This window comes from Plutella xylostella, chromosome 6 (genome assembly GCF_932276165.1).
Source record: "Plutella xylostella chromosome 6, ilPluXylo3.1, whole genome shotgun sequence".
Lineage (NCBI taxonomy): Eukaryota > Metazoa > Arthropoda > Insecta > Lepidoptera > Plutellidae > Plutella > Plutella xylostella.
The window spans coordinates 4,174,570-4,197,633 of record NC_063986.1 but is presented as its reverse complement, the minus strand read 5'-3'; the positions used below and the strand labels follow the sequence as shown (position 1 = coordinate 4,197,633).

Here is a 23,064-nt window from a genome sequence, read left to right as displayed (position 1 = left end):
GATGCGCTATGATATTATTTCCTGAGAGCAGGTAGATTAGATACCTATTATCTAGTAACTAGGCAGATAATCCTAGATTCTGATAGGTAAGTACCTACTTGTAGTTTTTCATAAGGCACCTACATAACTAACTAGTTAAGTATACCTACCTGCCACCTTCCTAGACTACAGGATGGCGTGGAACTGGTAGATCAAACACAACTACTAATTAGGTCGGTACTTACCAATTTTGGCACAGATAGGTAATACGACCTAATTAATAGGTACTTACTTACTGAATAATATAAGAAGGTAACCAAGCACTGCTGCTAGTAGAGGTCGCTTTGTAGTACAAAAAGAGGTGTTCGTAAATTATGGGCGTCACAGTTGATTATTTTTCCAAATTTTCCTAACTAGGTATATTTAGTTAGGAAAACTAGGAAAAATAATCAACTGTGACGTTTCCGTTGGTACTTATAGGATAGGACATAGCACCTAATAGTCCGGACGTCCCTAAGTACTGATAAACTTTGAATGGTCCCATAATAATAAAGCTCAGTAGGTAAGCCTACAACTGTAACCTTCATATGTTGTTTACATTGAATAGGCAACGGGAACCTCACTGATAAAGTTCCAACTTCTAGGAAGGTATGTTTTAGGACATATTCAGTCTGAATCAGCAGTTTCTTATCAAAATATCTTCATAATTCTTTGCCAGTTGTGCCGCAATCGGTATGAAGGCACTGATTCAGTGGGAAAACTGGATCTGTTGTTGATTAGTCATTTATCAGCGCGATGGCCCCATTCTACTAACTAACTTAGTTAGCGTGTGTCTGACGAACACTAGGTAGAGCTGCGGTAACGATAGTGCTGTTACCGTAGTGGAATGGTGAACCACTCAGATTGGTTCAGGAAACTTGTTTGATCATCAAATGATACGGGGAGCATGTCATTTACAAATACAACAGAACTTAGATATATGAATAAGTATTATTTATAAGTAAATAGGTAAGTACCTAGGTACTTATACTAAGTTTGACCATTTTGGCCCCATTTCTGTTTCTACTACGCATATACTTAATGCTACTCCTACATCATATTTTATGGTTCTATATTGAATAGGTACCTATAGCACCTTTAATACCATTTTATAGTTGAAAATCTCATTGGAATTGCATGCCCACTAACATGATTAAAATTCGTTTCCCTAGCTGGCTCATCTCAATCTCGCCCGCATGTTGATTAGTCAAATTTAGTTTAGTAGAATCGCATCAGTTCCGTTTGGCCGGCGATGGAAATAAAACAGTTGAGCGAAGAGCCGTCACCGTCAGTCGTCCAGCAAGAGCCGCGCCAGCTCCACGTCTCCACACTCCCCATTTATCCTTCAACTAAACTGTGAGTTTTACACACAAATTCATTACTTATTTATTTACCTATTAAGCACTAAGTAACTACCGACTTCTTTGGATAGTTTTAGGTGTTTTTGTCAACTTATGCTAAAGCCGGCGAATAGTGTTGTGCCACGTTTGTTAACTATGTTTTTTCATCGATAGTTTTTGTTGTTGTTGTGAATAAATTAAAGGTTTATCTAAACAGACCGGTCTTCTAACCGGCATTTTTTGTAATAAATATCTTTAAAGTTATATCATTATAGCTACTTATAGATAAGTAGGGTATCTAGCAATATTCAAACTGAAGTTCAGGTACCAAACTACATAGTTGATAGTTAGGTATACCTAGTCATGTACAATATCTAACAAAGAAAATGATAATGGTATACCTTTACCTTGTTGTCTTCAGTTACTTACCTATTCAATTATAGATAAGAAAATAAGTATACCTAGGTACTTATAGTTAAGTAGCTTACACAAAACAAGGTAGCTAAATAGGTACTTATACCTGATTTAATGCTAGATACATATAGTTAAATATACCTACTCTAAGAAAATTGCAATCCAAAATACACAAATACTACCACTGTAATTTTTTTTTCATTGATATAAGTATATTGTACAGTTTACATAACTCTGCTATTTCCCATCGATCGTTCCAAATATAGGTCAGGTTTTGTAGTTCCCATAAAGTCCGAGTGAATAATAATACGTTTCACGTAAGTAAGAACTTATTATAAGTAAATCAATAAATAGTTTTATTTATAGACCAACGGAGTCAGTAAATCCGATCATATGCTCTGATACCTCAGCTCTCCTTCTATTCATCCCAAAACACCACAGCTACTAGTGATATTGACAAGTAAATATTTAATTATTTCAACATCACTAACAAAGCTTTCATAAAAGTAGTCCATAATAAACAAGTTCATTCTTATTTGAATCGAAAGTTGCGAAGAGAAAGAGTTGATTGTCAGTTGTTATCAGTCGATCGCTAACCGACTCCCACTGTTTCATAAAGTGCAAAAGTGAAAGGAAACTCTTAGGCCAGAATCTGGATCACTTGCTTCACTGCATACCATTTCCATGCCATGACAAATTTTAACATGCTACTCACGTACCGACTCTAACTACTTCCCACGAACGATCACCTTCCAAAGTTGTTTAGATTCCACGCCAAATTAGAATACTGCAGTGATTTTTTGTGTACTTATTTAATAATTATTCAACATAACGTTATTAAGCCGCCTCCCTTAACGCATCAGCCAAGGCCAAAGTAATCAACTATCAAGTCAAGGTGCATCACGAAAACGCATAATTTTAAACAATAGTGCTGCCCACTGTCCAGACTTCGATAAAAATCCTGTCGATGGTACCTATTATAATATTCATCCATGATTCCTGTGTATTGCGTCAATTGCGTGAGATAAAACACATTGTTTTTAAAAAGCTGCCCTAAGATTAAATTTGTGTCTGGCTACCATGACACGACAAATTACTTATAACGAATGCTTAAGTAAATAGGTGTAGTTAGCTACAAGTGGTTAAGTAGGTACTATAAAACAGTAAGTAGGTACTTAACCGAATTTCAAATTAAGTACTTACAAAGTATATACTTACGGTAGTCTTATCGCTTACAGATGCTTATCTCTTCCAGAGAACCTTTGTTATTCCCGTTATTAGTTGCAATAATTAAGATGTTCATAATAATAATATCGTTATTGATTAATGCCCTGAAGTAGTGACGCATCGGCAAGTTGGAATTTAATTGAGTTAATTACAGACAGACTGGCTATGTGTTGAATTATTGACACACAAGCATTTATCTACTCTTCTTATATTTAAAACCTACGGGTTCTAAGTTAGATGTAGGTTAGTACTTATAAGTAGTTTTTATTCTAATTTAAAACCTTACAGTTATCTGTAAGTATATTCAAAATTTAAACCTACAATTTTTATACGTGTACCTAAGTACAACAGCTACCACCTATGTGGCTTTCATTCAGGAAGGCATCTAATCAGCAGTACTTTCCTCACCTCAGTCAGATGACTTCCCAAAAGGAAACACATTGCAGTCTACGCATGAACGAGAAAACATGACTGTGTTACACTACAATCACAAGCACCAAGCTACCGTTACCGATACAAGTATCGAAATATTCACTGACATCGACAGAACAGCATCAAGTCAACTCCTCCAAAAAAACCTCCACGGCCAACTTTCTCCCGACCACCGCGCACCGGGCAAACCAATTACCTTTTTTTACTCTCGACCACAGAATAATAACTAGTGTCTCGGCTGCCGGCTGTTTATAATGAGTTCCTTTATCCACCAGCACAATGCCAGACCTGTACTACGTGCCCGGGTCAGCGCCGTGCCGCGCCGTGCTCCTCACAGCCAAGGCCCTCAACCTCAACCTGAACCTCAAGCTGGTAGACCTCCACCATGGAGAGCAGATGAAGCCGGAGTACTTGAAGGTAAGCTTTGGAGGGATTCATTTTGGTAGGTGTAGTTATCGGAGAATAATATATCATCGGTGAAGTTCATCAAGGCGGCGACGTTGAACAGCTGGCAGGAGATCCAGGGATAAAATTCCACACTGTATGTACTTACATCTCCAAGTGCAAGGAATATTTATAGGGTCTGCTCATGTACCTGGTACCACCATGCTAAGGTGGTAGCGTTGCGAACATTTTATTCAGATAAACTCTAACATCATTTTTTATGAACAGTTTCCCTATTTTAACGACCAAACACATTATTTCAAGAGGAAAAACCTATAACTAAGTATATTTCTGATAAATTAGAATTAAATAAGTAGTTAGCTAGAACATTCATTGGTAGTGTCGGTGGTTAAAATATTAAGTAATTAATCATGAACAACTAGACAATAATTTATATATATTTTTATTACTTACCTACATAGTTGGTATAGTGTTTAAATAGAATCAAATATTTATATACTATATTGATTTATGTTTTTCCTTTCCTTGTGTCTTTGTGCTTAGAATGGAATCAGTTTAACGAACACATGATTAAAGTATTTTCCTGTAGTAAATATGGGTACTTACGAGTACTAACTTAATTAATTAAACATGGGTTATAACTAAGCGTTCTTAACAAAATCTACAGTACCTAACTAAATATAACTTGTATAAGTAGGTACATTTATAGTCATGGCATTTTGCCAGCGTTTCCCGTCATCCTATTCTAGAGTTTAAAAGGCTAAAGTCTTGATAATTTCAAAGTAAATAGAACTTTATGGTCTAGAAATTGTATCTCGTTTTAACTAAACATAGATGGGCCTTGAGTCGCTGGTACCACTAACCAATGTAGGGCTAACAATATTTCAAGTGATGTAATCTCTGGTTGGAATTTACGGTCAATGCACTCTATGTTGTTGGTGCTGTTATTTAACTTGATGTAAAGTACCCACACACTGGAGATAAAGTATTAAGTATTGTAATAACTTGCTTAGGTATTTACTTGCTCAGATTAAATTATTTACTTAGCACTTAGGTTGACGTGTAGTGTAGAGAACATTTAAACTACTTTATACGTACCTATATAAATCTATTGCTGGCTTATACATAAAAAATACATAAGTATACCTACTTAATTGAGAACCTCCTTTTTTTGAAGTCGGCTAATGAATAACGATTGAATTTAACACTAATTAGGTATTTCCTGTTTGGATTTCCCGATAGGCCTCACTTGTCATAATATGGCGAGATTTCATTCATAGAATAAAACGTGATTTCATTCATAGATAATTTGAACTACCGCCCTTTTTTCAATAATTATTAATCATTGTGCCTGTTCTTCCGCAGCTCAACCCTCAACACACGGTCCCCACGCTGGTCGACGACGGCCTGGCCATAGCAGAGTCCAGGGCCATCCTCACATACCTCGTCAACAAATACGGCAAGGGAAGCACACTCTACCCAGAAGACCCTAAAGCCAGGGCCATAGTAGACCAGAGACTGTACTTCGACATCGGAACTCTGTACCAAAGATTCGGAGACTACTTTGTAAGTACCTGACTAAACTATCACTGCTAAAGTGGATACAAGCATGATAAATAACGAAAATGTTGGGATTTCCCCAATTCTATCAAATAAACAAACAGAAAGCTATAACGTATCTTGTACTCATATCTATGTAATCACTAAAATAGATGTTTTAATCCGACACCAGTTGTATTCCACACCGATAACAACCACGCCCACATCTTGAATGATAAGTCAAGCTCATCATCTAGGTACAATTCCAACTTTTACAATACGTCAAATATACAGGACGCATAACTCTGTAGAAATACCATTTATCTCTACGACTTGGCAAGCATGACAGCAATAAATAACCCACTACTTTCCCCCATACAGTACCCGCAGCTGTTCGGAGGCGCTCCCGAGGACAAGGAGAAGTTAGCCAAGGTAGACGAGGCCCTGAAGTTCCTGGACACCTTCCTTGAGGGACAGAAGTACGTTGCCGGCAACAACCTGACTGTGGCCGACCTCAGTCTCGTCGCCAGCGTGTCCAGCTTCGAAGCCGCCAACATTGACTTCTTGAAGTACGGGAATGTTAAAAGGTCAGTTGAATTTGGTAGTATGCCTTAATTAGGTCCAAAGATGTAGATTTAGATGTTGCAATTCGCATTATTTTAATAATATGCACCATAAAGTGACATGCTAAAATATTGTGTAAAACGCCCGATTGAAAATGAAGTAAACAACAGAGCAATATTGATAAAACTTTAGATGCAAGATAGTATCTACCGTATCAGCCCTTATCTTATACTACCAAGAACCTCTACAGTTAAGGATCATTCATAGATATACATAACTCTATCATCATCATAGGTTTTAATATTTAATAAACAAGTGTTCTATCAAAGAATTAAATACCACGGCACGGTTATTCTTTCTTTCTTTTCTTTCTTATCATATGACATTATCAACATTTCCAGATGGTACGAGACGGTTAAGGCGACAGCTCCCGGATACGAAGAGGCTAATGGCAAGGGCCTGGAGGCTTTCAAGGGCCTTGTCAACAGCATCATGAAGAAGTAAAAAACAAAAAAAGTCAAACACACCAATTCGGTTCCTGTGTGTAGCACAAAAACTATATCGGTATTTTTCAGCTGCACAAATATTTTTGCTACGTTGTAACTGCCATGTCTGTTTATCGTATGTGATTCTATTTTTATTGACACTTTGTTCAAAGAGTTTACTGAAATGTTGAATTTTTGTAAGATTTTGAACGCTAGTATAACTATAATTAAGGCACAATAAAACTAATTTAAATACAATAAGCTTGCTTGTTTATTTGAGACGACACATTTATTAACAAAAACCCACAGTAACTTTCCAAATCTTTCTTCACTGTTACACCTAAGGTGTACAAAACCCTAGGTCACAAATGGTACAAAATATATTTACAACTCAGTTTTAGCCTTCAACTGTGCAACTAATTCTTTAAATGCTTTGATACCTTTTCCGTTCGCGTTTTCATAATCAGGTGCAGTAGATTTGACCAACTCGAACCACCTGAAAACACAAGATTTACTTAAATTACTTGCTAAACAATAAAATAGTATGTATCACTGAACAGCCTAACTACAAAGGTAATAAAACAAATGACTAGTTAGGTCCCATTAGGTCATGGCTACATTAATTCTCTCGTGTTCTACCTAGTGGTTAATGTTCTTACGTGTATACATTGCATTCAGTTACCTGTAGGTACGTACATTTATTGATGTCTTGCGTGTGGATATCTGGCACCATCTATAGGTCTAGGACACAGCGTTTACTAGATTCAATTGCTAATCTAAACTAAATTGCAATCAAATTTGTAGATTCTAGAAATAACTCTAGGTAAGTAAGTACTCTACGAAATTTCTACATGTTTGTGAGTAACAGCAGTGGGTTATTAAAGTATGTTTAAAATCATCACATCATCAATAATGATTAATATACGAAAAATATAAGTACCTGTGAATATTAGGAAAATCATCCAAGCTGATGCCGGCAGCCTCAATGGTGGACACTGTGGCCACGAGGCTGAGGTCAGCTATGGTGAGGTCAGTGCCAGCGGCATACTTCTCATCTCCGAGGAATATGTCGAGGAATCCCAACACTTCATGGAGCTTCTTCAGTTTCTCTGGATCTGCTGGCGCTGACCCAAATACTTGGGGGTACTGGGGATGAATAAATTGCATTTAATTGATTTAGGTACCTATCAATTGAAATTATGATAAGAGGTAAGTATTTTAAGTTTTCAAAGAAACATACAAGACTAATTATTGTTAACATAATATGAAACAGAGTCTGACGCTTCTGATAGACTTACGAAGTAGTCCGCAAACTTGGGATACAGTGTTCCCAGGTCAAAGTCTAGTCGCTGGTCCACCAAAGCCCTAGCCTGTGGGTCCTCAGGGTACAGGGTACTGCCATGACCGTACTTGTTGACGAGGTAACGGCTGATGGCACGGGACTCCCACAGGGCGAATCCTTGGTCCACTATTGTTGGTACTGTGTGTTGCGGGTTCAACTGGAAAATTAATTTGTCGTAATGAAGATTTAAAAAAAAACTTACAACATAAAAATATTTTTAACTGAAACTGAATGGGGTTTAGAGGGAATTTTCCATGTCGTTGCATGTTTCAAAAAATTACTATTTGGCACTATTTAATAATTTTTCGGGGGCTGTTCACTTAGGTTAGGTTCTAAAATTATTAGTGGTTTTATAGGTAAGTATAAAAACCAAACAAAAATAATTTAGATCCTCAAGAACTTACTACACAACCAAAATACCTTCAAAAAGTCGGGAGAAAACTGCTCGCCAGCCCTCAGGTCGACATGGTTCAGGTTGAGCTGGATGTTCAGAGCCGCGGCCGTGAGCAGCACGAGGCGGCACGGGGCCGACCCCGGCGTCAGGTACAGGTCTATCGCCATTTGTAACTCTGTGGATCACCAGACAAGTCAGCAAGAAAGAGGGCTTTAGACAAAAAAATCCGGCCGGCCGGCATTTTAATGATTTGCTGGGCACTCGTTTTTTCTAGAATGACCTTTGAGTTGATGTGTTTTGTGGAGGAGTGTTTTGCTTTGTGATTTTTCCGTGACTACACACTTTAGACTTCCATTACCTACTTACCACTTGGAAGGTCCTGAGAAAATATAACAAACAATAACAATGAGCCACAAACACAGTAAAGTCCCTAACCACTTATCTGAACAATATTAATAACTCTAACTCACCGGCTAATGCACCCACTCTAGCAAGTTATATACTGGCAAGTATCTAAAGAACTAAAAGTGTTAAATATAGAAAAGTATAAATATTTGAGTAAATAAGTGGGTACCTAACTACAGTGTTAGTTTATAGTTTATCTTACCGGCTCAAAGATACACTTGTTTACGTAGTGGTACAACACTGACTGAACCGGTTAGACCTTGAAACGAGTTGATAGGGAATGAATGAAATAAAAACGATTTTTGTGACAAAGAAATGATAATTAAATATGAATGAGGCACCAAATTTATACCAAATCACTCATTACCAATCATTTAAGACATGCCTATACTACCTAACTACTTACTTTAGGTCAGTTTAGGTATATCATAAAAAGTAAGTACGAAATATCATAATATTCATGCACCTAGTTACGTCCTCGATAGATAATAAGTATTACCTATTAGGTATACCTTTATAGTTATTAGTATTTAAATAAGCACAGTCCCATGCACTATCTACGACAGTATTTCCTGCGACCAAGAACGACAACTGAAACCGGATTGATCGATGACCTCAATAAGTGGACTGCATTGCATTGCATTGCATACCAAACAGCGCCCTTTTATTTTAGTTCTACATAGCTACAATCAGTGACTTTGCTACATCAATATCTACAGGAGGCGCTTCACTAGAAACGAATAGAATATTGACGACGCTGCCGCTGAACGGGCAAAAATAAATTAAGTAAGTAAGTATAACATTTTTTTTGTAGGTAGATAAGTAATAACCGTTTTATACATGAAGAGCCCAAAGTCCTAAGTGAGTAAGTCCTAGGTATCTAGACTAAACTATTTTGTAAATTTTAATGTACGAAACGGTATTATGCTTATGCCTACCAATGATAAGATACTTAGGTACATACAGGGTGTCCCAAAAGTCAACGTCATCCCTTAAAAGGCTGATAGGTCAGCTCATGAGAGGCCAGAATATCACAATATGACCTTAGTAAAAACTCGATAATTTTCGAGATATTGACACTTTTATAAATTTGCTGAAAATCGACACCTTGGATCAGTTTTTTGCGTGCCGCCGGTACAAAAATCCATATTGTTAGAATTTGTTTAGTGTTGCATCACCCTGTATAGCCCTGCTATTGATCGCAGTCAAAAAAATTATCGAGTAATGCTGTATGTTTAAAAAAAATACGGTTTTCAAAGTCATAAAAGGTAATCGTATTTTTTTATAAACAACTTTGACTCTACATACTGTAAAAAAAATATACCACGCAAACCTGGCACCTAATTTTAAAAGATTGCTCATTTAATGCAGTTTTTAAAATGTTATGAAACGTTGCTATTGTTTCAATTTACAAAAAGTTATTGCTATTTTAGTACAAAACGACCTCGATGTAAAATTGTTTGAAGGAAATTTATCTGACTGAATTTATTAAGGGTAAGTCATGTTGGAATGAGTAAAAGTAAAATAGGTGGTGTGGCCGGGAGTGGGAAAAGAGACAACGTTGTCACAGAATTTAAAAAAACGCATTTTGAATATCTTTCTCGAGAAAAGTGGACTATAGCAACTCCACATTCCCCATAAATGTAGCACATGGTAACGTACATTCCTGAGTAGTGCTAATGTGTGATATTGTACAAGTAAAACGCTTACACGTGTACATTGTACACCCACAGTATCCAAAAAAAGGACAGATCAGTTTGTCATTAACATACCCTCTAATTACTTGTTATTTATTTTAAAGTTATTGTTAAACAAAACCAAACTCTCAAAATTATGTTATAATTTTGAGAAATAAAAATAAAAGTCAATAAATGTTTGAAGTTTTTAAATAAGGTGTAAAAAACGCAAAATATGTTTTATAAGAGTTTGGTAAGTTTTTTCTTAGCTATTTTTGCGTCATCTATGTTGCCACGGCTGACCCCACCACCCATTTTACTTTTACTCATTCCAACTTGACTTACCCTTAATAAATTCAGTCAGATAAATTTCCTTCAAACAATTTTACATCGAGGTCGTTTTGTACTAAAATAGCAATAACTTTTTTGTTAATTGAAACAATAGCAACGTTTCATACCATTTTGGAAACTGCATTAAATGAGCAATCTTTTCAAATAAGGTGCCAGGTTTGCGTGGTATATTTTTTTTACAGTATGTAGAGTCAAAGTTGTTTATAAAAAATACGATTACCTTTTATGACTTTGAAAACCGTGTTTTTTTTAAACATACAGCATTACTCGATATATTTTTTTACTGCGATCAATAGCAGGGCTATACAGGGTGAAGCAACACCAAACAAATTCTAACAATATGGATTTTTGTACCGGCGGCACGCAAAAACCTGATCCAAGGTGTCGATTTTCAGCAAATTTATAAAAGTGTCAATATCTCGATAATTATCGAGTTTTTACTAAGGTCATATTGTGATATTCTGGCCTCTCATGAGCTGACCTATCAGCCCTTTAAGGGATGACGTTGACTTTTGGGACACCCTGTATATCACATAACTCCTATGTAATTCTGAGAACTGTATGATAGTGAGTATTACGGCTATGGCCGATGGATATCTATCAGGGGAAAATGAAAATAAGTAATTTCCGTGGGGAATTCCAAGAATTTTTCATTCTCCATGAAACTGAAACTTCATTCTCTTATGAAACTTACATACTTCGTACCTACAGCTGCACCTCTGTATGATATCCTTCCACTTCAGCGTGTCAGTGACACACACCAGAGCGGTTCTACAATAGTGGTTTAGATTAGCATAAGTATAAGCCTTCAGTCAGGTCATCTACCTATTTGACTAGGTTTAGTTACACTTAAGGGTACCTATACCTCAGGTATACTGTTGAGGACTATTTTAAACGATAGAATCATAAAACCTATCTGCTTATTGACTCACTTGGCTGATGCAATGCAAACTTAACATAAGACACAACAAATTCAGCCATTCATATTCAGCAAAGGCTCATTTCTCATTGTCCTTATTTCAGTGAGTCACAAGTTGGTTGTAATCGTCATACGCACGTTATCATTCAACCAGTATCTTATCAGCTCTACTTCTTCTAGAACACCGACTTTAGGCCTTACGATACTCATGTTAAGAGTCAACTAGTTGTCTGAAAGTTTCAGCGTGTAAGTGTAAGTATTTATAAAACTTCTCGAGTCGTGTAGAGTGAAGTTGATACATCAGTCAGATTTCAGTCGAAGCAGAGATATGGCAGGTGAGTGGAAAATTGAGATCATAATTTTTAACAGTGATAAGAACAATATGATGGTGTTGTAATCAAAAATCTCCTCTATTTTATAAAATAAATTTATAAAAAAAACTTTTAAGTATAACGAAATATACATAAATTATCGTTTGTACTAGGTAATGTAATACATATCCAAATATAATAAATATGTGTCTTATCCACTAGCAATTAGAGTTTACAGTTATGTTTAATATGTAAGTATAAATTTAAGTATCTTATTATAAGAGCGCAAGACTCCATTCACTCGTAATCGTATAAATCTATAAACTACCTAGGTATAGTTTTAATTTTACTGAAAAAATATTAAGTTGTTTCTTTAGTTTAGTTTGTTTGTTGCTTTCTATTACTGAACATAAACTAATTAACTATTATTGCAATTGTAGTGTATCCCAATTCTTATACTTAATGATCCTACATTGTTACTTATTACTTTTCTAAAATCTCTAGAAATACTTTACCTAGTGGGTATTATCATTATCATGCAAATACTAAACGCTTCAAGGTAGGTCTTTGTCTAGGTTTCTTTCAGTCAGCGTGAAATCTGCTGCAAAATTAAGTACCTAGGTAGGCTAGCAATGAATACTATATCTGAGAACAAAGCACTACATACCCAGATGACATTGTATTGAAATTATCATGTCAACAAACAACGCTACATTATTCGATATAGTACCATACAGCATTAACTCAAATAAAAAATTTGACGCACACGGAATGTTGGATAGTTATGCTAAATGTACATTCTTTTTTCAAGCTATTAATAAATTTTAAAACGTAGGTACTTATGTTCAATGTTCAAACTATTTTTATTGTTTATCAATCCAAAACTCCTTCTTATCAAATAGTAATCGCCACTATCATAAATACTTTCATTGCCATATCCGGTCGCAAATTCATAATTTAATTACGTACAAAAAGTACGTACTATTATATGCCTTCTTATTGTAATTACGACATCCCAAATAAACGCATTTTCCCTTATACAGGACGTCCCTATTACGGTTTCGGTGGGCCTCCACCGCCGCCGCCGGGCTCCTACCCCGTGCCTCCTCCCGGCCAGGGCTATCCCCATCCCCCCGCTTATGGGTACCCCCCCGTAGCCTTCTACCCTGTGCACCCCGCCTACTTCTACCCCCCCTACCAACCCCCAACCAACATAGAGCACGGCCCCACTATCGTCGATGACACTGCACCCATGGTGCCCGAGTTGCCTGGTGAAACTGTAGAGCTGCCGTATAGTAAGTCTTGAGACACTCGGTTTCAAAAGACGGCTCACACCTCGCTCGTAAGCGACACTCACGAGCAATGAAACCGTTCCACCTGGGCTATTGATGTTCCATATGTCGCTGGAACTTTTTCATTGCTCGTGAGCGTATGCGCTTGCTTGTTTAACGTACGCATTTTTTTGGAATGTGTTTAATTTCAAGTGAAAATAGAAGCTCATAAATCTTGGTTATCGATATCAGAACAGTCCTAATCCCAAGATAATTTTATTTTGCAGAAGTAATGTAGGTAATGTAAATTGACGTGGCAAACAAAAATATAAATAACGTGGCTGTCTTTTGAATCCGATAAAATATGATTCGTTTTTCGTTGCATGCTTGGTGTTTGTCTGCGATAGTTGGGCCAAGTCTCTCCATGTTTTCCCATCCCTTTTCATGTCTTCCCTTTACCTTTTTAAGGATTACTACACGTAGAACCTTTAAACGATCTTTATTTTACGTTAAAAAATGCGTGCAGAGGTTTGGTCTTTCTAGAGCTAAATTTTATAGCTTGCATCATATTTATCATCAAGCTACTTGTACATGGTATCCAGTCTCTCAATCACTACCACAATCATTTACCGGAACTTGCTACAGAACCTGACCATTCTACAAACATACGCGAAGATTCCATGCGCGTCTTTCCAGAAAGCCATTCTCATTTTGCACTGGAACGACTCCTTAAGTCTTGAGATCATTGTTTAACACAATACCGTTTCCAGGCACATACCGTTGGGTCCCCGGCTGCATCAGCCAGTGCAGCATTCCCCCCGGAGCTCTCCGAGTGGGCTCGGACGCGGACGGGGCCGAGATCTACGCCGGCCGCTGCCACCACGAGGGCGACATCATACCTGCCAAGGTCATACCGTCGAAGAACGCCTGCTATATTTCTTATGGAGGCGAGGAGGTCTTCAAAGACCAGTTTGAGGTTCGTTTGTTTTTTGTTTTGTTTGATTGTTGTAGTTATGGTGCTGGTAGACTGTTCAACCAACACCAGTCAGTCAGCTCATTGTAATGAAGTGGTATCAGAACTTCTGGTTCATCCTAGAATGGGTATATAGAAAATCAATCCACATCTTCCTTTCATCTCCCCCATGACCTTCGTACTCCTATAAATCCAGGCGAAAATCCATGGCAAGATCATATTTATAAGCCTTCGTGGTGACTCACGTCAAACCTGCAAAGCTGCGAAGTCTATGCCAGCGGAATAAGAAAGTATAAGAGTACTATACCTACAAACCTTCATAATCTACATCAGTCTCTATCTCTCTTCCAGCTGCTAGTCCCAGCCATGTTCTCGTGGCAGTTCTCGACCAACGGCGCGGTGCCTCCTGGCGCGGTGGTGGCCGGCACCACGGCTGACGGGGAGACGCTGTACTACGGACGGGTCACGCACGATGGCTGCACCACTCCTGGGAAGGTAGGGAAGGAATGATGACCGTGATCGATGAAAAGAATCAGTGTGGTGTCCGATACCTCATAGCAAAAATAAATAGAAAGATTAAAACAAAAAGAAAATGGTTTAGGTCCTGCTACTCTGGTCAGTAGGCAGGAAATACAGGCCGTAAAATAACGGCGGATTATAAAGAAATAAATCTAAAAATTATACTAGAGCTATGAGTAAATTTAGATCTGGAAAGCGACCTTGAGAAGAACGGCAAAGTTAAGATTTAAGCAGTGTGAGGTTTGACTGAAAAGAGATGATCGATGCTGACATACCGATATATTACTCGCTCATTGGAAATGTCCAAGAGATTAACACATTAGATTTCGGAAATTTAATCAAAATGTTTCGTGATTTCAGATCCACCCGTCCCATGAAACCTGCTACTACCCCTTCGACGGAGAAGAGAGGAGCTCTTCTGAATACGAAGTCCTAGTTCTAATGTAGACCTTATATACCTATATTACTATCTTAATAACAACTATTTATTTTAAAACACAATATCCGATTTACATGAAACTATTGTTAAGTAAAAAGCTCAATTTGGCTGTAAACGTAATTTAGAGCACTGAACAAATTAATTATTCAATAATGTTTATGATACTTACAAAATAAATAATTTAAGTAAGTATATTATAAATACCTACGTATTATGAAAATACTCAGTTTTCATTAATTGACTACCTGCATTTTCTGTTAGGATTTAATCTAAGTACCTACATACCTATATGTACCCATACGTGGGGCACTAGTAAATGCTGAAACCTCATAAAACTCAGTAGATACGACATAAATCAGTCATAGAGGTACCTTTTGTGGTCAAACGCATACATTTTTATAAAACGTATTGACGAATCGTGGTAAAGGCAATTTATAAAAAAAAACCTCTCAGTGGATTCCACTGTTCGATTTCTTTGGAATTTCAGCTATTTATTAACAGAAGTTATGAGTTATGACATCTCTGTTTTTAGTTCCCGGATGAGAAACATTATAATCTTGCATGTAGGTACTTTACAACACCTTGTGGTGAAGCTTTGCAGGAGCCAGATATTATGGATTTAAAATGGTTTAACTTTCATACTAAGGGATCCTGAAAAATTATACTTACCACAAATTAATAACATCATAATATACCTAATTACCTAGACCATACGGTGAGTCAGTAGTTAGTATTTAATGCATGGTGTAGTAGAAGCAGGGCATCAGTCAATCCCAAATCTAGTCTACGAGTTTATCAAGATCCAGTCCAACAGTGAAAATGGCCGGTAAATATTGAATGATTCATTAATTACAAAAAATTATTATAATTAATTTGGGCTGCAACATTTGCGAACCGCATCGCTGTGTGTGCGGCGCATGGGTGGACGCACAGGGGCATCACGGTTTGTACTGCGTCAGAATTGCAGGCAGATTTTCGCGCCACCACTCCATAAACGACATACTTCGGAGGCCTCTTGTTTCTGCGAACATTCCAAGCGTGCTTGAGCCACCCGGCCTGTCACGTACCGATGGCAAGCGTCCTGATGGTCTAACGCTGGTGCCGTGGGAAAGAGGGCGATGTCTGTTGTGGGACGCGACATGTGTCTGCACTTTTGCGCAGTCACACGTAGTCTTCACTGCAGCAACCGCTGGTGCCGCAGCGGAGGCAGCGGCAAGGCAGAAATGTGGCAAATACCGCGCACTCATGACCACATACGCATTTGTTCCTCTGGCATTGGAGACAACTGGGGTCTGGGGAACACAGGGCAGGGCATTTATAAAAGAGTTAGGGCGTCGTCTTAGAGATCGAGGACATGACAAGCGCTCTGGGGCGTACTTGATGCAGAGGATCTCCCTCGCAGTGCAGCGCGGTAATGCTGCCAGCGTGATGGGAACCTTTGGGTCGGGTGCGTCCTGGGGCGGGCTATTTGTATAATTTTGTATAATATCTAATTATGTTTTTCTATGTTTTTAATTAATTAAATAAATTCAATCCTAATCCATTAATTAAATAAGTAAGTACCTACTTAGATATAAACATAAAACACATCTAGTGGATTGTTTCAACCAACTAGCACATGGGACCAAATCACTGATAATCCTGTATTTATGTACCTACAACTTCTCGTGCATGTACCCGTATATGCACACTGTACAGTGCGAATAGAGTGAATATCCAACCAGCAGTTAATTCAAATGATATTTATAACTGTACCTACTTATACTTAAACCTTTTTTAAATATTGCCCCTAGCATACAACTGGGTATCATTCAACGTGCGCACGGGCCGCCTACCCTCCGGGGCGCTCCGAGCCGGCAAGGACGCCGACGGCTCAGAGATCTACGCGGGCAGAGCGACACACGAGGGAGACTGCCTACCCGCTAAGGTCATCCCGTGCAAGAGTGCCGCGTACGTCTGTTACAGCGGCGAGGAGATCGTTAAGGAAGACGTTGAGGTGGGTAGTAGGTTTGGGAAGGTTGAAACTTTTTTGCGTCCCATAGTAAAGCGACAGCATGGGACAAAACTTCGTGACAACAAGTCAATCTCATGATGTTATAGCCACTTTTAATTGTTCCATCTTTCTCCTATTATCTTTCTTCATACTCAAGTACCTCCATACTGATTTAATCCGTGATGCTTACCCCAGGTGCTGGTCCCCTGCAAGTTCACCTGGGAGCCCAGCAGCGGGGGCGTGGTGCCTGCGCAGGCAATCCCCGCCGGCGCCACCGTCGCCGGAGAGACCCTGTACCTCGGCAGGACCACGCATGATGATGGAGTTGTTACTGTTGGGAAGGTACTTACTTAGGAATTCTTTATACGGGCTGTGTGAGTCTATTTTGGACTGCCATTAATCGTAAGGGTGGTTCACAGGAAGAGAGATGTATCAATCAACTGTGCTTTATGTATACGTCCGGCCTAGACTAGACTTGCTTTACTATTTACATAGTGGTCACTGACACACGAATAAGAAGATTATATTCGATATAATATTCGTCCTCAGGTGCACCCGTCTCACGGCTGCCTCTACTACCCCTACGACGGACAGGAGCGGAGGGCAGAGGACGAGTGTCTCGTCGTCGTGTAATATATTTTATTGAACAAATAAAATCTGTTCATGATACAGTAATAACTATGATGAGTTGTTTCATTATTTTTTACGAGGCTTTAAATGATAGTTTTTTAATTGATTATTGGTCTGACCTATACTCACTTACATACAAACACCCTATAAGTATATCTTTGATTATATTGCTCGAAGAAGTATATAAACTAACCATTTCACAGAATTTGGGATTAATAAATATAAATTTAATTACTTAGTTACTTACAAATAAGTTTCAAATTTTTATCACTGTATGGAATAATAATTGTTGTTTATGATTGTTTCTAAGAAATATATGATTTCATAGTTTTTGCGACCGATAGATAATTTTAGTGTTATAGGAACTTAACTTATCTGATAATGAAATGTAACATTTCCGATAACATGTATGACATACAATACAGTAATACACCCAAGATGGATTTCTTGAAGCAAAGAAAATTTTCGGAGGAATAGGTACCCTCCCTGCCTCTACCTAAGTATATATTTTTTATATTGTAATGAGAAAGGTAATAAGTGTTGACTTTTTTTTTGTAAATAGGCAATTTGGAATTTAAGAAACTGAATCAAACGTGTTAAAATAATAATTTTAGAAAGCCACTTTTTTTAGAAGGTATGATGAATTCATTGACATAGGTACTTTCTGAAAACTTTTACACCATTTGTTTTTGAGCTATTTAAACATAGTATATGTTTCATTAAGTAGTTCTTTTAGTAAGCTCTAATGCACAATTTTATATCGATTGGTATACTTAAAAGCCTACCAAAGTACTTCATATTATCTATCGTTATCACATTATCGGAATCCAAATTAGGTGCTGCACAGATAATCGTTCTCACAACTCTATCAGTCGAACTGAAATCTTTGTCAAAAATGGCTGGTGAGTTTAAAAATATTTGTTATATTAATTTATATATTTAGTGATTGTAGTGCAATTTGTGGTTGAGTTTCTAATTAGATGAAAAAACAAGTTAGGTACTTAATGCCGATTGAAAATCGATGTAATTTTAAAGTGGTCGATAGTTTATCTTACGTGTAAATCTGATTCATCACTCCACAACTGTGTATTTGTGCAAAAATACCTAAGTGGTATCGTTACGAATGTTACAATTACAAACATTTGAAACACATAATTATATATGTATAATTAGTACACGTATCCTACTTAATCGATTTGTTAAATTCAATTTATAAAGCAAAATTAATTTATAATTAATAACATTTATCAACTTTTTTAAATAAAATAGACACTTTAATCATAAGGTTATTGCACTGTTCAATATATCTAAATGGTTAAATCTCTTCATTTTACATACTACTTCTTAGTTAAATTATTATTAATTGCTGAACGCTTGAACGCGTAGTGTTGCGGCAGTTCTCGAATTTTCTCTCCTCTAACAATCTCCTAAACCCCCTTCAATCGGGATTTCGTCCATCCCATAGTACTTGCTCCGCTCTCATTAAAATTACTGATGACCTTCGTAAGGCCGTGGACGATAGCCAACTTACTCTCCTTACACTTCTTGACTTTAGCAACGCCTTCAACTGTGTCGATCATGATATCCTCTTGTCCTTACTCCGTTCTCTTAATATGTCTGGCTCAGTAGCCGAGTGGTTCTCTTCCTACTTGAGCGGTCGCCGACAACGCATCCGGTCCGATGACATTGAATCGGACTGGTGTGATGTCACAGCCGGCGTGCCCCAAGGTGGTGTCCTTTCCCCTATCCTTTTTTCAGTTTTTATCAATACGCTTGTCTCCGTTCTTAAGTTCACCTCTTACCACTTGTACGCTGACGATCTGCAATTGTATGTTTCCTGTGGTCCCGGTGATGTTTTGGAGGCTATTGACAGGATGACTGCTGATCTTGATGCAGTCAAAAATTGGACAGCAAACTACGGTCTCCTAGTCAATCCCTCTAAAACCCAAGTTATGTTTGTTGGCAGCAGGTATCACTTAGCTAGACTGCGAAACGGCCCACTACCACCTGTAATCTTCAATGGGGTTACTTTGCCTTACTGTGACAGTGTTAAAAACCTTGGTCTTCATATCCAGAATAACCTGTCATGGGAATTGCATGTCTCAGAAATTAGTCGCAAGATCTATGCCTCGATGCATGGACTAAAACGGTTGCAGAACTTCCTGCCGTACTCGACCAAAGTTACGCTAGTCAACTCCTTGTTGCTCCCTATCATTGACTACGCAGATGTGTGCTACCCTGATCTCACCGAAGAGCTACTTGATAAACTCGACCGTCTGCTCAACTTATGCATTCGCTATATTTTTGGCCTGCGTAAGTATGACCATGTCACCGATTTTCGTAATAAACTCAAGAGGCTCAACATCCGTCATCGAAGGAATGCTCATATTGTTTCCCTAGTATATGGTATAGTTTATAATCCTTGTGCCCCCTCTTACTTAACTGATCGCTTTTCATTCTTTGACTTTACTGACCGTCCTCAACGGTCAAGTCGAAATTTGCTCTTTCGTACCCCAGAGCATAATGCGGCAGGGTATTCGGATTCTTTCACCGTGTCAGCGGTTCGCTTGTGGAACCAGTTACCATTGCATATAAGGCAATCGCAGTCCATAGAAACCTTTAAGTCTAAGGTTCGTCTGCACTACCTCCAGAAGCAGAACAATCAGCAGCAGATCTAATAAATAGTTTATCTGTTTTTGTTGTAGTATGTAAGTGAGACGATGATATTATTATTTTTTGTTATAGTAACTATATATTTAAATTATGTATGTAGGTATACGTTTATTTTATAATATTATGTATAAGTAAGTATATATTCTAGTGTTTCACAATATAGATATTAAACAAAATTAAACTGTCCTCATTGTCTTTCGCACTACCTATCACTTTCTCCACAACGCCCAAGGTTAACTGGAAGAGAATGCTTTTAGCATTAAGTTCGCCTATGTACAAAATTAATTTATGTGCAATAAAGAATTTAATAATAATTAATGCCTAACTAAAACTAACTAATATAAAATTAAAATTAAACTAAAAAGAAAATGCTGGCCAGATCGCTGCCACTGTCGGGTAGGGTACCCAAGACGCTGGCCGCGTTACCCCGCTGTATAGCGATGCTTAGCCTTTGTGCGAGGTAAGAGCCAGCCCTAGGGTCCCTTGAGACTTCTATTAGTCTGATGCTGATGTCTTTAAAAAGCTGACGTGCCTCCGGTCCCCACTTTATCAACTTTAAATGGAATAAGATTTTACAGATAGGGTTGCCGTTTAATATGTTGACCAGCAGTGGACTGATGATAATAATGATGATGAAGAAGAATCACTTTCCTAAATCAATAATTAAAGTGTGTTATAAATTTTCAGCCGCATACGGATGGGTTCCCTTCAACGTCTACTCGCGGGTGTGAGTATTGTAGTTAATTTAAGATAGCGGTTTAAGTAATGAGTAGATGCAACAATACACCTCGCTGTCTACCCCACAAGCGAGAAGGGAATACTTTAGTACAAAGCTAAATCTTTATGGACATGGCCATATAGTTATTATAGTAGAGTACTGAATGCGCTCATTTAAAAGTCGTCGCTCCTAAATCTGCATTAAGTATATTTAAACATCTCCCACACTTGCAATTCCAGTGCGTTCCCGCAAGGCGCGGTCTCAGCGGGCGTGGACGCGGACGGCTCCGAGATCTACGTGGGGCGCGCCCAGCACGAGGGCGACCTGCTCACCGCCAAGGTCATCCCCGCCAAGAGTGCTGCTTACGTGTCCTTCAACGGCGCTGAGGTGTTCAAGGACGATGTGGAGGTTAGTGATTGGGAGGAGATTGTGGGAGGTTAGTGGTGGTGTGATGTGGTTTGGTGTTGGTGGTGTTGGTTAATAGCCACGGAGTTACAAAGACAAATGGAGATGGCTGTGAAGCGAAATAAGCACGCGGAATATGTTTAAGTATTTTTAATTAGAAGTCCTACATTTTAATATTACTGCTGACTTATTTATTTCCTATGCTAACCGCTGGGCATTTGGTCGCCTAGCCACACCACTCGGCCATGTTCTAGCTTGCTAGTAGAAGTTAGATGAGGAAGCCCGAGAACATAGTGTCTTGTAGGTTCTTAAGTTCGTAATGACTACGTATATTATATATATTATGTAAAAATAAAGTATTTGCACCCATCCAAAATTCATACAGGACTCTAAAATCTTCCAAGTTTTAGCGGTGGGAGATTATTACACGATTTTGAAGATCCCTACCTTAAGCCCTCCTTCCTCCTTACCTCCAGCTAAAATACTTTCTCCCACCAGCTCCTGGTAGCCGGCATGTTATCCTGGCAGCCGTGCGACAACGGCGCGGTGCCGCAGGGCGCCATCAGTGCCGGCACCACCGCCGACGGGGAGACGCTGTACGTGGGCAGGGTGCTGCATGATGGCTGCATCACGCCTGGGAAGGTAACGTGTAACTCATGTCATGGAACAAAAGCGGTTCAGAATGACTCCTTGAGGCACCCCCTTTTAACACCCTTAAAAAGCTGCCCCTTATTATGCTGTACGTGTAGACCCTGTACGTGGGCCGGGTGCTGCACGACGGCTGCATCACGCCTGGGAAGGTATGGGGATGAGACTAGAGCTGATGATTGTAAAATTCACTGTGTCTTTCTATGCGTGACTGACACTAGGGGTGGTAGTGTTTGTCACCTGTAGAAGGAGACAGTCAGATTAGTAGTCATTGATATGACAGACAATAACTGCCCGCAGGGTCTTCATACCTGAACACGTTAGGCACATGATAATACATATATATAGGTCACTCCGGGATACTATCCTTTCGTGCACTCCTACGTTTTCATGCATACCTACTTAAAATAATTGAATTCAGTAAATAACTCAAACTCTTTCATGTATTCTTAAAAAAATCTATTCTACCACATGAACCACATACATTTTATCTAGAGTCATAAATCATTAAGTAATCCGTAAAGATAATAGAGCTGTCTATTATATTATAGCTAGAACCAATCACTCATATGGATATAGTTAACTACCTATATCAATCTTAATTGTATTTTCCAGGTTCACCAATCGCACGGCTGCGTGTACTACCCGTTCAACGGAGAGGAAATGAGCTCTAAGGAATACGAAGTGCTCGTGTACACATAAGACATACAATAAAAACAAATGCTACCCGCACATTTTCTATTTTATTATCTTTAAACCAATCATCGACATTATATCAGTCAGGCCGTAATCGTCCACTACTGGACATACATAGGCCTCTCCAGAGTGTTATGGCAAGAAGTGCCATAACACTCTGTCTTCCTTCCTCATCCAGCCACTACCGGCTAGGTGTACCTACCTACATATTTTTTTAAGTTTTTGTCAAATTAGAAAACTTTAGCTAATACAAACCAACTTGAAAATGAATTTCATC

The 23,064-nt window shown here is 38.4% G+C and overlaps 3 protein-coding genes and 1 long non-coding RNA gene across 8 annotated transcripts; 3 read left to right on the top strand and 1 right to left on the bottom strand.

Moving 5' to 3' along the window:
* Nucleotides 1–1,221: 1,221 nt before the first annotated feature.
* LOC105384553 (glutathione S-transferase 1-1) lies at nt 1,222–6,686 on the top strand. The gene is made up of 5 exons (XM_011554818.3): nt 1,222–1,374; nt 3,707–3,848; nt 5,202–5,402; nt 5,757–5,962; nt 6,341–6,686. Exons 1-5 carry the CDS (start codon nt 1,271–1,273, stop codon nt 6,441–6,443), a joined length of 756 nt encoding a protein of 251 aa, XP_011553120.3. The 5' UTR covers nt 1,222–1,270; the 3' UTR covers nt 6,444–6,686.
* An 89-nt stretch (nt 6,687–6,775) lies between these two features.
* LOC105384552 (glutathione S-transferase 1) lies at nt 6,776–9,183 on the bottom strand. Of its 5 annotated transcripts, none has more exons than XM_038119549.2 (5): nt 9,078–9,183; nt 8,187–8,335; nt 7,723–7,923; nt 7,365–7,570; nt 6,776–6,920 (listed from the first exon to the last, which is right to left on the bottom strand). In XM_038119549.2, the coding sequence occupies exons 2-5, from the start codon at nt 8,325–8,327 to the stop codon at nt 6,809–6,811; spliced, it is 660 nt and encodes a 219-aa protein (XP_037975477.2). In that variant the 5' UTR covers nt 8,328–8,335; nt 9,078–9,183; the 3' UTR covers nt 6,776–6,808.
* Nucleotides 9,184–11,736: 2,553 nt separating this feature from the next.
* Nucleotides 11,737–22,823, top strand: LOC105384570. Its single transcript, XM_048621815.1, has 13 exons — nt 11,737–11,846; nt 12,866–13,117; nt 13,864–14,069; nt 14,418–14,561; nt 14,946–15,030; nt 16,818–17,020; nt 17,213–17,359; nt 17,567–17,633; nt 18,388–18,549; nt 21,008–21,047; nt 21,278–21,446; nt 21,942–22,085; nt 22,707–22,823. Exons 1-13 carry the CDS (start codon nt 11,840–11,842, stop codon nt 22,791–22,793), a joined length of 1,713 nt encoding a protein of 570 aa, XP_048477772.1. The 5' UTR covers nt 11,737–11,839; the 3' UTR covers nt 22,794–22,823.
* On the top strand, nt 17,246–17,701 carry LOC125488598. Its single transcript, XR_007266326.1, has 2 exons — nt 17,246–17,359; nt 17,567–17,701. It is a non-coding gene; the product is annotated as an uncharacterized LOC125488598 (long non-coding RNA).
* Nucleotides 22,824–23,064: the final 241 nt, after the last annotated feature.

What these genes read in the sequence shown, in the direction of transcription:
- LOC105384552 (XM_038119549.2), bottom strand. Translation starts at nt 8,327, where the DNA reads ATGGCGATAGACCTGTACCTGACGCCGGGGTCGGCCCCGTGCCGCCTC. An exon ending in TTTCTCCCGACTTTTTGAAG is followed by an intron (nt 7,924 to 8,186) that starts GTATTTTGGTTG and finishes TTAATTTTCCAG; the next exon opens with TTGAACCCGCAACACACAGT. An exon ending in GATTTTCCTAATATTCACAG is followed by an intron (nt 6,921 to 7,364) that starts GTACTTATATTT and finishes TTGTGTTTTCAG; the next exon opens with GTGGTTCGAGTTGGTCAAAT.
- LOC105384553 (XM_011554818.3), top strand. Translation starts at nt 1,271, where the DNA reads ATGGAAATAAAACAGTTGAGCGAAGAGCCGTCACCGTCAGTCGTCCAG. An exon ending in TGAAGCCGGAGTACTTGAAG is followed by an intron (nt 3,849 to 5,201) that starts GTAAGCTTTGGA and finishes GTTCTTCCGCAG; the next exon opens with CTCAACCCTCAACACACGGT. An exon ending in AAGTACGGGAATGTTAAAAG is followed by an intron (nt 5,963 to 6,340) that starts GTCAGTTGAATT and finishes CAACATTTCCAG; the next exon opens with ATGGTACGAGACGGTTAAGG.
- LOC105384570 (XM_048621815.1), top strand. An exon ending in TCGTTAAGGAAGACGTTGAG is followed by an intron (nt 17,021 to 17,212) that starts GTGGGTAGTAGG and finishes TGCTTACCCCAG; the next exon opens with GTGCTGGTCCCCTGCAAGTT. An exon ending in ATCTTTGTCAAAAATGGCTG is followed by an intron (nt 18,550 to 21,007) that starts GTGAGTTTAAAA and finishes ATAAATTTTCAG; the next exon opens with CCGCATACGGATGGGTTCCC.